Below are 13,849 nucleotides of genomic sequence, written 5' to 3'. Positions count from 1 at the left end.
AGCGGGGGGAAGTGGTGAGAAGCGGCAAGAAGCAGCACCGCTACCATGGGAAAGCGGCGAGAAGGGCCACCACCGCCGTCCAGGAGGAAGCCAGGACGTAGCGTAGCCGCATGGTGGGAGCCGTGAGCTGTGCCAGCCGGCACCGGGCAGGCGGGAGTGCCAGGACCCACTGCACGGGGAGGGCGCCTGGGGCTGCGTTTAAAGGCTATATCAATCTCTGAAGAATGTTTGCAAATTGAGCACCTGTCAGTAATTCGTTACTTTGTTGCACACCACGCGGTTCCTCGCTGCAAAAAAAAAGTGCGCCTTATAGTTCGGTGCACCTTACATGATCTACAAAGTTGTGAAATTTGCCGACTCCCGGGGGGTGCGCCCTATGGTCGTGAAATTACTGTACATGCCTATGAATTCACCACAGACTTCAAATGCATTCTACATTCTGTATTATCATACAATACTCCACAAAACAGTGTGATTTTCAAGCATGTCTAGAAGAGAGCATGCATGGTTTGGAGTTTATTACCTCCCCATGCCCCATTTGGAGTACACATTACCTTTGACGATGCCCACGCTTCGGTGAGTAACTGATCCCCATTTATATTTGGGTGTGGTGACAGAGCTTTTCACACGAACTTTGTCACCTATCTTGATATGAGAGGCAGAACTCTGTGGTGGGAATCCTGGAGATGCAAGAAAAAATGTAAGGGTTTTTCCCTCCAAAAGTACATCTCCCTTAGTCTACCCTTCACATTTTTAGTTAAAAAGCAGTCAGAAGTGAACTCACCTAAAAGCTCAACATGGATATATCTGACCCAGTAAGTACCACCCTTTTGCTGCCAATCACACTGCACGTTCAGGTCATGCAATCCATCTCGATCCAATTTAATAACTTTGCCTACATCTCCTTCACAAACCTCCTCGTAGGTTCTGCAGCACCTAACCATCATCCCCACCTAAGGAAAAAAGGACAATAGAATTTAATAGCTCTGTAAAGGCTTTAGTACCAACAGAAAAGCAGTTTCTATATTCCTTTTGATCATCATACTTACCTGAATATTCTCCCTAACATAGACAGCATAGTCATCATTGCTTAAGAAATCAGCTCGTTTCTTATACGTCTGGCTCTCTGTTACAACAGCGCCACTTGACTGAAAAAAATCCAAAATGAATATGAAACAATTACATATTCAGTTCAGATAAATAAAGTTATTGGCAAATCCAACAAAAATAAACCCCTACAATTTCCCAGCTGCATGCCAAAATGGGAAAAAACTTCAACAGGTTCAACTCACTAAAAGGATAACATTTATGGTCTACTTGATTTTAAATTAAAATTTACTTTCCAACATTATTTATCAAAGAACATAGATGCAAATTTTTAAAAAGTTTGAAAGAACCTGCAAGTTGCTTTTATGAAACCTGATTGCCAAGGAAAATCAGAACACAGGATTTGTCACTACTCTAATCATCCTTGAAGATACACATTCATATTCCACTTCTGAGGACATTTGTTGGGAGAAAAAAAAAAGTGGTGAATGGTAATCTCTAACCTAAAGCTTACTAACTTTTCTTTAGACAGTACAATGAGACACAAAGTACTTCTTTAAAAAAAAGTTTAAAAATAGTAGTTATTAAAAATTACTACTGTCAAGATTTGATTAGCTTAAATTTTTTAAGAGAACTACTGCATTCCAGCTATAAGGAGAATTTTCAGAAAACTTTGGTCTGTTCTGGGTATTAAATGTTTTTTTTTCATTAAAGGCAATATATAGCAGTTTTTCACTGCAATACTGATAAAGATACCAAAAGTTTTCAAGTTAATTTCCTTCAAATTATAATGCATTAATTTCAATTACAAAACTCCACATGTGCAAGAAAACTCAAGTCCTTCAAGGATAAACAGAAACATAAAAACTATTTAATTTTACTGACAAGTCCTTTTACGAAACAGTTCTGAAAGTCAAGAGAAGACTAATATAAATATAAAACACTAAAGCTATGACACTCAATAGGCACTGTAATGGTAATTTTATCATCAGTAAGTGGAAAAAGTTTTTATAAGGGAAAGGCTAAGTTATTTAATAGACTTTTTGCCATTTATTAACTAGTTTTTAAGTCCTTTGTTGTAGGTAACAGATGTTTGTTTTTCAGACCAAGAGAGAGGAGAAGGGAGAACTCCTTTACCAATATTAGACTATAACATCAACTATTTTTGAACAAAGAGCATCTATCAGAGATACTTGGAGGTACCACCAGTAGCTCCAGTACAGCTACACCAGTAGTATTCTCACAAGTAATATATATATAACTCAGAAAGTATTTATGGATTATTCTCACTTGTTTTATGTCATGTCTTAGAAACACAGGGCCAATATGATCCTTCTTTCTGTTTTGAAAGCTTGGGACAGCACATTGTCCTTGTACTCTTGCCATTTTCCCAAAAAGGGAAGAAATACAAAATTTGCAGCTAGTTAGCATAACTTACATTTACTAAGTTAATACTCACAACAGGACAAGCAGCTTCAGCTTCTTCCACTTCTTCTGCTATTTCCTCATCTGAGTATTCATCGGAGATAGTATCAGCATCAGAAAGATCCGTAATTTGAACATCGGGGTGATCCAACAACCAGCCAACTAAGGCTTCCACTCCTAACACAGAAAACAAACTCAGTTTATCTCCAAGTTTGTCTCTGACATTCTTAAGATTGTATCCAAAAAGAAGATAACAACTGCTCCCTCAAAAGTACAGTAATTTCACGATTATAAGCCGCACTGAGTATAAGCCGCACTTCTGGGTTTCAGCAACTTTTTGTTTTTTGTCCATATATAAGCCGCACCTGATTATAAGCCGCATGTTACAATACAGAGTGTGATAAAAGGTATCTATTCTATCACCTTCTGTAGAGGGTGGGGACAGTGATCCTTATCTCAACGGCAGATAATCTGCTAATGGGCCATCCATTGAAACCAGGTTGGGCGTTGTTCTTTATCTTTTCACAACCCATCCTTCCTCCAGCGAGTCATTTTCTGCTAATGGCCCATTGAGTCCCACTGTGGGACTGATAAAATCACTGCATCCCATTGGAAGTTGCTCCAGCCAGGGGGAAGAACCCAACATTTCTTACCAAGATAAAAACAGAGGTTTTGGGACACTAAGGGAGCCCCTTTCTCCACTGGACTCCAGAGGAAAACTGGATTTCTCCACATCACCACTGGACCTTTAGAGGGAAACTGCACCTTGTACAGGAGCACTGCTCCAACTGAGCCACATCTGTCACTGCAGGAGGATGCAGCCACCATTTAATGGGACTGCTACCAACACCCTGCCTGACGGGATGTCAGGTTGTACTCTGACTTTGTCAGAGTTTCGAGTTTGTTTCTTTGTAGTACTGTATTTCTATTTTGATTTCCCTAGTAAAGAACTGTTATTCCTAATTCCCACATCTTTGCCTGAAAGCCCCTTGATTTCCAAATTATAATAATTTGGAGAGAGGGGGTTTACATTCTCCATTTCAAAGAGAAGTTCCTGCCTTTCTCAGCAGACACCTGTCCTCCAAACTAAAACAGCAACTTTTTGTTCTTTGTCCATATATAAACCGTATCTGATTATAAGCTGCACTTTGGGTTCAGACCAAAATTTTAGTCAAAATGGTGCGGCTTATAATCGTGAAATTACTGTACTTTTAATCACCTTGCAAATATTTTTCTCCTTCCAATATTATTAATTTTACTAAACAACATACCTGGTAATCCAGAAGCACTTCCAGAGGTTCCTGACAGAGATTTTAGTGCAAATTCTATGTTTTTCCTAGGAAATCCCATTTCCATAAGTTGAACTACAATGGGGAGGGGTGGAATTGGAGATTGCTTGCGTTTCTTCACTTTTGTGGGTCGGATATGTTGCACTGTAATGGGTGTTGTGGATTCACTAGAGCTGCAGTCTTCAAACAGCGGAGTTGAAGGATGTGTAGACTCTACAGCCAAATACTGGCACACTGCCAAAGCAGCAGCCTAGAGGAGAACAAATAAATCAGTCCAAGCAAAATAAGAATATTTAGAATATTTAGTAGGTTTGTGTGTGAGAACATGCATGTCTTAAATTAAACATTATTTGCCCAAAAGGGTTCAGCGTCACTTCTTTTATAAAGCTATCATTTAGTAAGTTTCAACTGGTATGTGAATTATAAAGAGTTATTTCTTAGGCTACTTAGCAGAAAACATAGACTCTACCTCAAGCTCCTGTTTGTCAAATATGGCTTTCACAGGTGATGGTTGCGTAGCAGCTGACAAAAGTTGCTGCAAAAGGATCATGGGAGGCTGAGGTCCTTCAGGGGACATATCTCCTATGTCAGGAGAGGCAACAGCTCCATCCTCTTAAAGAAAAACATTATTGTAACCAAAGCCATACTGTAACACAGTCAATCAAGAGACTTATTCTAGGACTTATTGTTATTTTTCACATAGTTTTTCTGCAGAGATACAATGCATTTAAAATTAAGTCATATGTACCACAATCTCCCTACCAAAAAAGCAGGTAGAAAATTTGTAAATAAACAACATATTTATTAAAATACACCTAAGACATATCTAACAGAAACTACTCAGTGGACAATGAATTTGCACCTTATGTCTTTTGAGTCTAGCTTTTTTGCAATAAGACTATTTGTAGGAGGTACTTCCAGGATAAACCACTCGATATAGACAACCAAGAATTTTAGTGATCCCAAAACCATGGTGTATGCTTTCTGGATTTCCTTCAAAATATAATGCATTCATTATTTGAGTTATTTTCCCATAAGGTACCTCTTGGGAAGAGTTCCCTTTAGGTATTCATTGTCCCTTCAAAACAGGATATTTTTATTGAACCAACTTGCTCACAATTCTGCACCTTATGTATTTAATTTTGTATTCCTGTTGGCATAAACATTCGTGTTTCCTAAATCTTTACTGTGACTATCACACAAAAATGTTCTCTCATCGTTAAACAATAATAAAACAGTTAATAGTCCTCAACATATGTTGCTCTGGTTTAAAAAAAAGTGTTACTTTTTTCTACTTTAAAAACAATGGCAAGAATAAAATCATGCTTCATTCATAAAAAAAACCCTGTAGATTCTTTTGATTTAAAATTTGGCAATTGACAAAAAACCCACAGAAATATCCATATAAGACAAATATACTGTTATATTTAAAGATATTGTATGCTTCACAAATATCCAAAAAATTAATACATAATCCAAAGGCATTGATACTTATCCTGAAAGCTGATATAGTTATTGTATTTATTTTTATAATAGAATGCAGGTAGAAGAAATAATTCAAATTATTAGAATTACAACTCCTTCAACTCCTTTAATATTGTGCTTAAGAAATTGTTTTTCCATACTTGTTTTACTGGAAACTGGAAGATACTTGAAGTAAAATCAATAGCCAATTTTAATTTTTGAAGCAGAAAAATAGAAGCACTGCAAAAAGTATTAAGTATTTGAAAGTTACTTACAAAGTTTACTAACTATACAAGACCTACAAATTTAGCTAACTCCAGTATTTCAAGCTTGAAACACTTGACTTCCTTAGTTTTCCAATCTTGAGTTAAAAAGTCAAAATGTTTTTAACATAGGAGCTTAAGACATACATGAATTTTAATTTTTAATCTTTAGAGAGCAAACTGAATTGCTACCATCCAACAGTCACAAGCAAGCGTTCCAGTCACATGCTCTATTGACCATCTAAACAAAGACCAGCACAGTCAGGTAGCATTTCAGAATACCTGCAGGATTTAATGCACACTCCTGAACAGCTGGTTGAGATAAGATCTGCCTCAGGGTATCCTGGTGAGAAAGTAGAGCTCGTCCTGCTTTTAGGATGTACAGTTTTAACTGCTGGCACCGCAGCAGATCCAGATCAACTTGGCCTATCGGAAATATTAAGCAGGCATTAGTTCTAGAAATCTCTTGTATTAGAGGAGAAAGATTATCATTCATACAACCTCAGCCCAAACATCAGTTCACATCTTAACTCACTATGCACTGCTCACATGAGTCAGTTTAAACAGCACATGGATCAAAAGTCTGCACAAATTGTATGTCTCATGGCATTAAAAATACTGTCTTCCTACTTTGCACACCCTGGACAATCATACAGCTGATTTAAAACACAGGAAGTGCAGTTATTACTTGGATCCAGTATTTTAAATAACTCAGTACAGTAAGAGTTCAAAACTTCATTTACATTTTCCCATCAAAGACATTTCACTTGCAGTGCAGAGCAATTCACAATCTAGTTACACTTGTCTCTTCAGAGCCTATTATCCAGTGCTGAATAAGAAAGCAGGTAAGGTTCCAGGAGACCCTTTTCCTTATCTGTGCTTGCTGATACTAGTATTTTTCTCAGAGCATAGTCATCTACTTCCAAAGAAACCAAACAGCAGAAAGCACACAACTGTACCTGAAAGACCTTGATTGGGAGACTTCATTCTTTGTTTTTCTATTTTACTTCCAGCCAGATTTACTAGTTGAGCCCAAATGGATAGCATAGGTTCAGTGAAAGGCAAGTTGTTCACATTAAAAGCCACAACTGGAAGCTAGACCAGACAAAAAAACCAACAAACAAACCAGGTAAGCATTTTCCTAAAATCTCACAAAGTCATTAAAAAATTTCAATGGTTATTAGCTGCAGAAGAGGAAAAGTAGCATTTGTCTTACTGCTTTTGACCAGGACCAACTAGAGAGGCCTTCTCTTCCCTACACATGCCTAAGCCTATGCAAATCATGGTGAAAAAATGGAACAGAGTCAGAACAAGAAAGAACTCCAGACTCTGAAGCAGACAAAGCACTAGGCCTGTGCTTTCACTAAAGTTGTATCAACCAAATTAAAATTCAATTCCAAATACCCAAGACTTTCTACACTAGTTAGCAAATCTAGTTAAACAGAAAGCTCCCCTCATCTCAGAGCTATAACCCACATTACAGTAACTTGGGAATTTACCTCAAGTCAAACAACTCCAGCTTAAATCCCCCTTCCTTTCACCTCCCCAGCAAATGAGGATGGGGTTTAAAGGTCCTACAGAAGTTTGCATGACAGCCATCTTACGTGGGCATTCAGAGCATTGTGTGTGTTGAATGTCAGTGTATTCAGCCAAAGAAGAACAAATGCTTTCTTCGGTCCATACTAGAGTTTCAAACCTTCCCAGTATTACAGCCTTAATAAAACAAACTTACTGGTTTCAGCTGATTCAAAGGGCACACTCGACATGTTCGCATGTCGTAGAACTGCACAGTGATTTTCCCTTTCGGGGTGATGCGCGTCACCGTGCCTTCTCCAAACTCATCATGAACTACTTGTCCTCCCAGTCTCAAGCGACTGTCTATGCCACCAATCACAGCCAAGACTGCCATCAGAGCTCCCACCTCTGGATTCTCAGTGTCAGGGAAGTAGTCATCCAACACAGCCTAACAAAGAACAATGAAATTTAACTGTAGGGAGAAAACATACCCTTCTATCTGCTTTAAAATACAAAGTTAATTACACATATTTCAACTTAAAAATTACAACACAAATATATATAAAAATAAAAAAATGGTTTCAATATTAAGCTTAATATTGTTTACAAATATTTAGTATTTATAATTTCAAAATAAATATTGCTATAAAAATGAGCTTATTTTAAAACGTGGAAACTACCCCTTCTGACTGTTTTCCTGCAAAGATGTGGGTGATGGAGGTTAGCTGAGAGTTGATGTACTTGTTTATGAGTCCATTCCACTGATTGAGCGAATGCAGCGTCCTCAGCAGTGCCACTATCTCTTCTGCTAAAGTACTACTATGAGTGGCAGTTAGAGAAGCTTGGGGCCTGGCCTTTCTCCTCCTCAGAGTAGACTCTGGAAAGACAACACAAAAAAAAAAAAAACACAACAGTTATGAGTTTAATGCACACATTTCCAATACATAAAAACAAGCCACTGAGGGAAAATTCCTCTACCTCTGAGTAGTGGGATATCTGAAGAACAAGTACTAAGCAGGCTCCCTAAAAATCCAAACAGTTTTTCCACAAGAAATTTCATGTCTCTTGACCTTTCATTTTTATCCCAGGATGGAAGTACTGCTTTCAATAAATGTACAGCAAGGATCTAAAAAAGGGAACAAAATTAGTGTTATTCTAGTCTACGTCACTAAATACTAAAGAAACTCTCAAACATACTAAGTACAGCATGACATTTTTAAAGTTTGCTTTCCTTTGTAGTTCTTTCTACAATGTTGATTTCTTTCCAGCTGTGAAGTACAATTTTAGAACACTATTTTGACCATTCTTTCATTAGAACAAGGGATTCCATAGTATACTGAAGTCTAAAAATTCAAGAGACATAAATTTAAAGCAGTAATCCTAAATATAAAGAAAATGTTATATTTTCCTCAACTAACTAAAAACTAATTTATGGACATCTCCCAGCTGTTTTGTAAAATACACCTTTCGTTTTAAGACAACTAAAGTCTATTTATTTTATTGCCTATTGAATTAATTCAGAAATATACACATTACCTGTCTCTGTAGAGAAGCAGCAGTGAAAGATTCATGCCCCTCAACAATTTTCATTAGCAATGTTATCCACTGAGATGTACTAAGAGTGCTGCACATCTGAGGCATGAGTGCTATGCTTCGAATGAATCCCAACGTGCACCAACTCCTATGCTGTTCTTTATAAACTAATTTATTTGGCAAGGAAGCTAAAAACAAAAATATACATATACATGTAACAGTTGACTTTTTCACCAGCTATATAGTTCTCTATATGCTACACGGGGCTTTTTTGGACAAATCAGAACACCAAGCTATTTCACTGTCTTTACATGAAATATTAATTTCAGTTTTAGAGCTTGCAATTAATTTTATAAAATATGCCTTTACAACTATTCTCATCATTACACTGTTTCCTCATTTCAAAGTAGTTAACAGCATTACTTCTGAAATTAATAAAAAAGTATGACACACCCAGTTGCCAAACACAAAAAGGTTGCTAATAAATTAATTGTTTAAGTCAACAATTCAAATCTCATGCATTTCTTCTGCTTTTACTGTTTATATTCTAAGAATGCACAGGATCACTTTTATTGCCTTTAAAAATTAAGATTTTACAAGCTCTGAAAGTGCATTTTCCAGTCTTTGGCCTTAAAAGGAGTAAAAACTAGTAAGAAAAGGTTCACAAACTTACAAGACGACAAAGTACAACACAGAAACCCACAGCTCAGTCAGACTGCTCCTATGCAACATACCTGATTTATCTATTGTTCCACTCTCCACAAGCATACGGAGAAGACCACACAAAGTCCGAGTAGCATCGCTTTGCATGACTTCAGCATGGACACCAGCAGAGAGACACAGTGTCTGCAACAGGTTCACAGTACTTGTCAGCATCATGGAAGTAGGGTGGAGATTCCTTTCAACTTGTTCTCCTTCTGAAGGGAGACACAAAAGGCAAAGGAACACATTAATACTGAGTTATTTTATTTCACAAATGTTCACAAACAATATTATGTGAATGATTTGTCATAAATATTTTCTGAGATGATCGGACATGAAGAAGATTCCTTACTGCTAACTCCAACAGCAAAATATAAAGCAGGTATTTTTCACATAAATTTTCAAGTTTTTCTCCAGCAGTACCAAGCTGAAAGGAATTCTAAAGTATTGCCAAGAACAGGGAAAAACTCTGAGTGTATAATTAGGCCATATAAAAATCCCACTTCAGAATTTTATTAACATGTGTTAAAATGTTTATATCCATATATCCATAACTGAAACTATTTCAACTGAATACTACTATTTCCTCTGACCCAAATGTGACACCATTTTGTCTATCTTCCTTTCTCACAGTAAAGTTATATTAAGAAAGATTCTAGTCAGAAGTGTATACCTATCAAATGAATCTTCTTTGATGAAACACTTGCTCCTGTGAAAAAGTTGTTTCATATTACAAGATAGCAATTTTAAAATTCAACTAAAACTGTGTTTCCACTTTCACAAATTTTTTTTTTACCAGAATCATCCTCAGTGTCTGAATCCTCTGTTGTGGGCTGTGTTGCAGGGGGTGGTTCAGCTAGTTTGAGATCATATTTTCCCTCCTTTCCCATTCTGTAAGAATTTGTACTTCCAGTGTCCCACTGCACTCTAATCCAACCGTCTTCTCCCAGTTCTCCAATCACACGACCCAAACCTGGTGTAGGTCCATCCTGACAGAAAAAAAGAGGTTCAAGTTACACAATCAACAACACTAATTCTTACCTGAAGCTCATAAAATAATAATGCAATTGCTCCTTTTTGCTGCTAACCTAATGATAAGGCAGTAAGCATTCAATGGGGTTTTAAAAATCAAGCATGAAGTTAGAAAGCATTTCACAATTTCCTGAAGAATCACCCCAGTAAGTTGCATATTTGGACACTCATTATTAGATCACTTTTACTATGTCTTACACTAAATAGAAATTGTCATATATAGTTGAAAATGTATACTATTACAGCAAGTAAGTTATTCAGTTTCCTGTGAAATGGTAAATTAGCAGAGTCTCACTAAAAGAGAATTTTAAACATCGCCAAAAAATGACGCTAAACCAGTAATTAAAATATTTTAATTATCCAAGGCTTTTGTGGTAAATGGTCAGAATTGCACAGCATTGCTGTAAGACAGTGAAGGACTGATAAAGTTGGTTGTGAAAAACGAGCTGTGCCTCTTGCTTATCTTGCACCTGTCTCCAGCAAGGTCTGCCCCAACTGAGTGACATCTGGAATGACACAGAGCTCTCATGCACTGATGCTGTTTCAGTGAGGCACAGAAGGGCACCTGGGCCCAACCAACAGCTACACTCCCTTCACCAAGAAAAACAAGCCTTGGTATAAATACAGTTCATTCAGGAGATAAGGATACACATAAAGACCTTCTGATGAAGGTCAGAGAGTCCCTAATGCTGCCTCAGTACATGGAGGAGGACCAAAGTTTATTCTAACTGTTTTGTCAACTGTAAATTCTGACAAAAAGAAACCTCATTAAGCCCTATTATTAACTCAGATAAGGAAAACATTGGATGTGTAATAATGCATGTATGGCCAAAGTCACCAAACCCCACCTATAACATGATTGTTCCATCCCACTGGGACAGGCCAAAATTTACAGTATCAAAGAGTGGCTTCAGGGGCAAAAAGGGCTGGAGGGGGAAAACTCTCCCTGTTCAAGATCTGTTGACAGACTACTTCTCTCTTCTTTTCCCAGAGAGAAGCCTTTATGTGAACTTTGCGTGTCCAACAGCGTTGGAGCACACCTGGGATATTAACTTATATACACACAGATGTGTGTGTATACATAGTGTTATCAGACATCTTACTATACTTGGTGTCACAAGACACACTAACACTCTGTAGTTAGTGCACTTATCACCAGCAAGCCTGAGCCTGCTTTTCTGGTGCTTCAATTGACCACACTACTTGTGAAATGGTATCGTGCAAGTCCTTACTGAATCTATCGGAGCTACAGAACTGCACTGGTAAACTGCACTATTTGTGCTTCAGTGCCCATGCAAGTTCTCCTCCAAACTCAGTCAGACTTACAATCCTAAACTGAGTTACCATCAGAAATTCAGCTCAGCTGCAACCAGCCCCTCTGATCTCTGAGGACCAGCTGGAACGCAAGGTTTATTTTCTGTTAAATTGCCACATCCTTAATTTAACATTTTTGGAATGCAAAAGGTTCTTAAGTTTGATTGATCAGAAACTTCACAGACAGCCCACTGAACAGAGATTTTAGATAATAACACACCCAAAACCTGTATGAAAAAAGTTGTACCTGATCACCCCATTTCCAGTCTACCCCTCTCACCACTCTGGTACCAATTTTCATCATGGCTGCCAGCTCTGGCCCAGAAACAGGGAGCTGAACAGGTGTCGTTTCCTTTCTTGATTCTTCTAGGACTGTGGCAGAAGCCCCATGAGAAGAGGCAATCATATCTTCTTCGATATTATCAGAACTGGGTCCTAACAAGGAAAAAACATGAAAGAGATTAAATCCAGCTACATGTAAGTATCTTTGTCACACATAAACTTACAGGCACACAGACTCTGTAATATTAAAGCAGTAACAAACAGGAAAGCTGACTAGCAGGTCATAAGTCAAACGACCATTTAGAAAATTGGGGTGTAATTGTTTTGAATGCCCAGGAATTGAAATACTTAATTTTTAATGGAAAAACAAGTGATAAATAAGACATTAATAATGATGACTCAATTGGGTCAATGATTCTACAAACAGAATTTTTTCGAAAAACATTTGGTGCACACTCCAGTTAAACACAAGTTACAGGAACAAATGCTTGCTATTACCTAAGAAAACAAAGAGAAGAACCATGGCAATTTGAATCATAGCAAAACACACCAGAGAACTTCTATAACAGAACAAAAAAAGCTTCAAGCTTAAATATACAGACTGGGAACATTTTTCACAGGTACAACAAATGAAATGGAGAGTAGAGAGTAGGTAGTTTTTACTACTTTAATTTTAAATTTTCTATTTCTAATTCATTTGCAACAATTCCACAAAAACTACATATTAACTAAAATTTTAGCAAAGGATGGCCCAAGGAAACATAAAAAAAGAAAAAGACTGAATAAAGGCAGCAATTAAATTAACCTCCTTCTCAATTGTGCTTGCATATGTGGTTTCTGTATCAGGGTAAAGGTAAATACCATTAATTTCTATCTTCAAGCAGCAAAGTGATTTTGTAATTTGGGTACACCAACAGATAAAAAATACAGGAGATTTGTAAAGCAAATACTTTCTTGCAAGTAAGAAGGAAGGACTGTACCTATCAGCCGCAGCGTGGTCTGTGTCAAGGCCAGCATGCCAGAATTGAGGAGGAGGCTCAAGGTGTTCGCACCGTGCTGCAGCGTCAACATGTTCAGCATGACCAGCAGGAAACGGGCTTGTGGAATAGTTCCAAGACTTGGTCCTGCTGGATTCTCATTAGTAATTGTTTGAAGAGGAACAGGCTGCAGACCTAGTTCAAATGTAATATAAATAACAAAGTCAGCTGACATTTGGGAGCTACAATAGAATAGATTATAGATTTGTTTGACTGATGGCTCAAATAAGTTTTATTCCCTGCTTGGCTTTGAGAACTTATAAGCAGAAGTTCCAAAAAACTGATTCTATCTAATTACTATTTTATTGATAAAATGTTACTAATGAGTAATCAATCACCTGTTGCTGGGAAATCAGCAATATACTCAAATATTGAAAAGTGAGTTTGCAGGAGGTCAAGGTGGGGAGGTTGGAACAACACACAGAAACAAAGTCAAACTAATTCTCAACACAAACCAAGGGAACTGATTTCAACATCCTAATTATTGGGAACTTTAAAAAAAACAAAGCAGTAATATTAATGTAGAACAGTTTTCTTCACAGAAAACAGCAACAAGATGAGATTCACCTAGTTCTTTAAACTTTGCATTAGCATCTAGCAAGATGTTCCGGACATTCTGAATAGCCCACGCATACAACTTTCCAAAAGTTACTTCCAGCAGCATTCTGTTAAACGGTGGGATCAGATCAACGTCCTTCAGACAGTCAGTAAGAGGCTCCCTTCAAAGAAAAAAAAAATAACAACAAAAATAAGTATTGTTTTCTTATTAAAGAACTGTGGAAGCGAAAGCAACAAGAAGGTTTACCCTATATTGGCTCCTTCTGGAATAAGCCTCTGCCATCCACAGAACATAGCATACTGCACAGATGGGAGCAAAAAATTTTTAGCTGACAATTTCAGAATAGTGTCTATTCCCTCCAGACGAACTTCTGCTCTTTCCAACTGT

The 13,849-nt window shown here is 37.4% G+C and overlaps 1 protein-coding gene across 3 annotated transcripts in view; it reads right to left on the bottom strand.

Annotated features, from left to right (window-relative positions):
• The window catches only part of HERC2 (HECT and RLD domain containing E3 ubiquitin protein ligase 2), a 106,341-nt gene that overhangs the window by 44,526 nt on the left and 47,966 nt on the right, over positions 1–13,849 (bottom strand). For all 3 annotated transcript variants that reach the window (XM_033053062.1, XM_033053064.1, XM_033053063.1), the window contains exons 33-50: positions 13,709–13,845; positions 13,471–13,622; positions 12,847–13,038; positions 11,832–12,019; positions 10,035–10,227; positions 9,271–9,453; positions 8,540–8,724; positions 7,982–8,129; positions 7,684–7,880; positions 7,221–7,451; positions 6,448–6,583; positions 5,771–5,914; positions 4,231–4,373; positions 3,744–4,011; positions 2,507–2,649; positions 1,050–1,148; positions 785–953; positions 555–680 (exon numbers count right to left, since the gene is read on the bottom strand). In XM_033053062.1, coding sequence (XP_032908953.1) covers positions 555–680; positions 785–953; positions 1,050–1,148; positions 2,507–2,649; positions 3,744–4,011; positions 4,231–4,373; positions 5,771–5,914; positions 6,448–6,583; positions 7,221–7,451; positions 7,684–7,880; positions 7,982–8,129; positions 8,540–8,724; positions 9,271–9,453; positions 10,035–10,227; positions 11,832–12,019; positions 12,847–13,038; positions 13,471–13,622; positions 13,709–13,845 — 3,034 coding nt within the window. The remainder of the gene's footprint in view (positions 1–554; positions 681–784; positions 954–1,049; positions 1,149–2,506; positions 2,650–3,743; positions 4,012–4,230; positions 4,374–5,770; positions 5,915–6,447; positions 6,584–7,220; positions 7,452–7,683; positions 7,881–7,981; positions 8,130–8,539; positions 8,725–9,270; positions 9,454–10,034; positions 10,228–11,831; positions 12,020–12,846; positions 13,039–13,470; positions 13,623–13,708; positions 13,846–13,849) is intronic.

Source organism: Catharus ustulatus, chromosome 2 (genome assembly GCF_009819885.2).
Source record: "Catharus ustulatus isolate bCatUst1 chromosome 2, bCatUst1.pri.v2, whole genome shotgun sequence".
Taxonomy (NCBI): Eukaryota; Metazoa; Chordata; class Aves; order Passeriformes; family Turdidae; genus Catharus; species Catharus ustulatus.
Note: the sequence above shows the minus strand (reverse complement) of the source record. Positions and strands in the feature narration are given on the sequence as shown.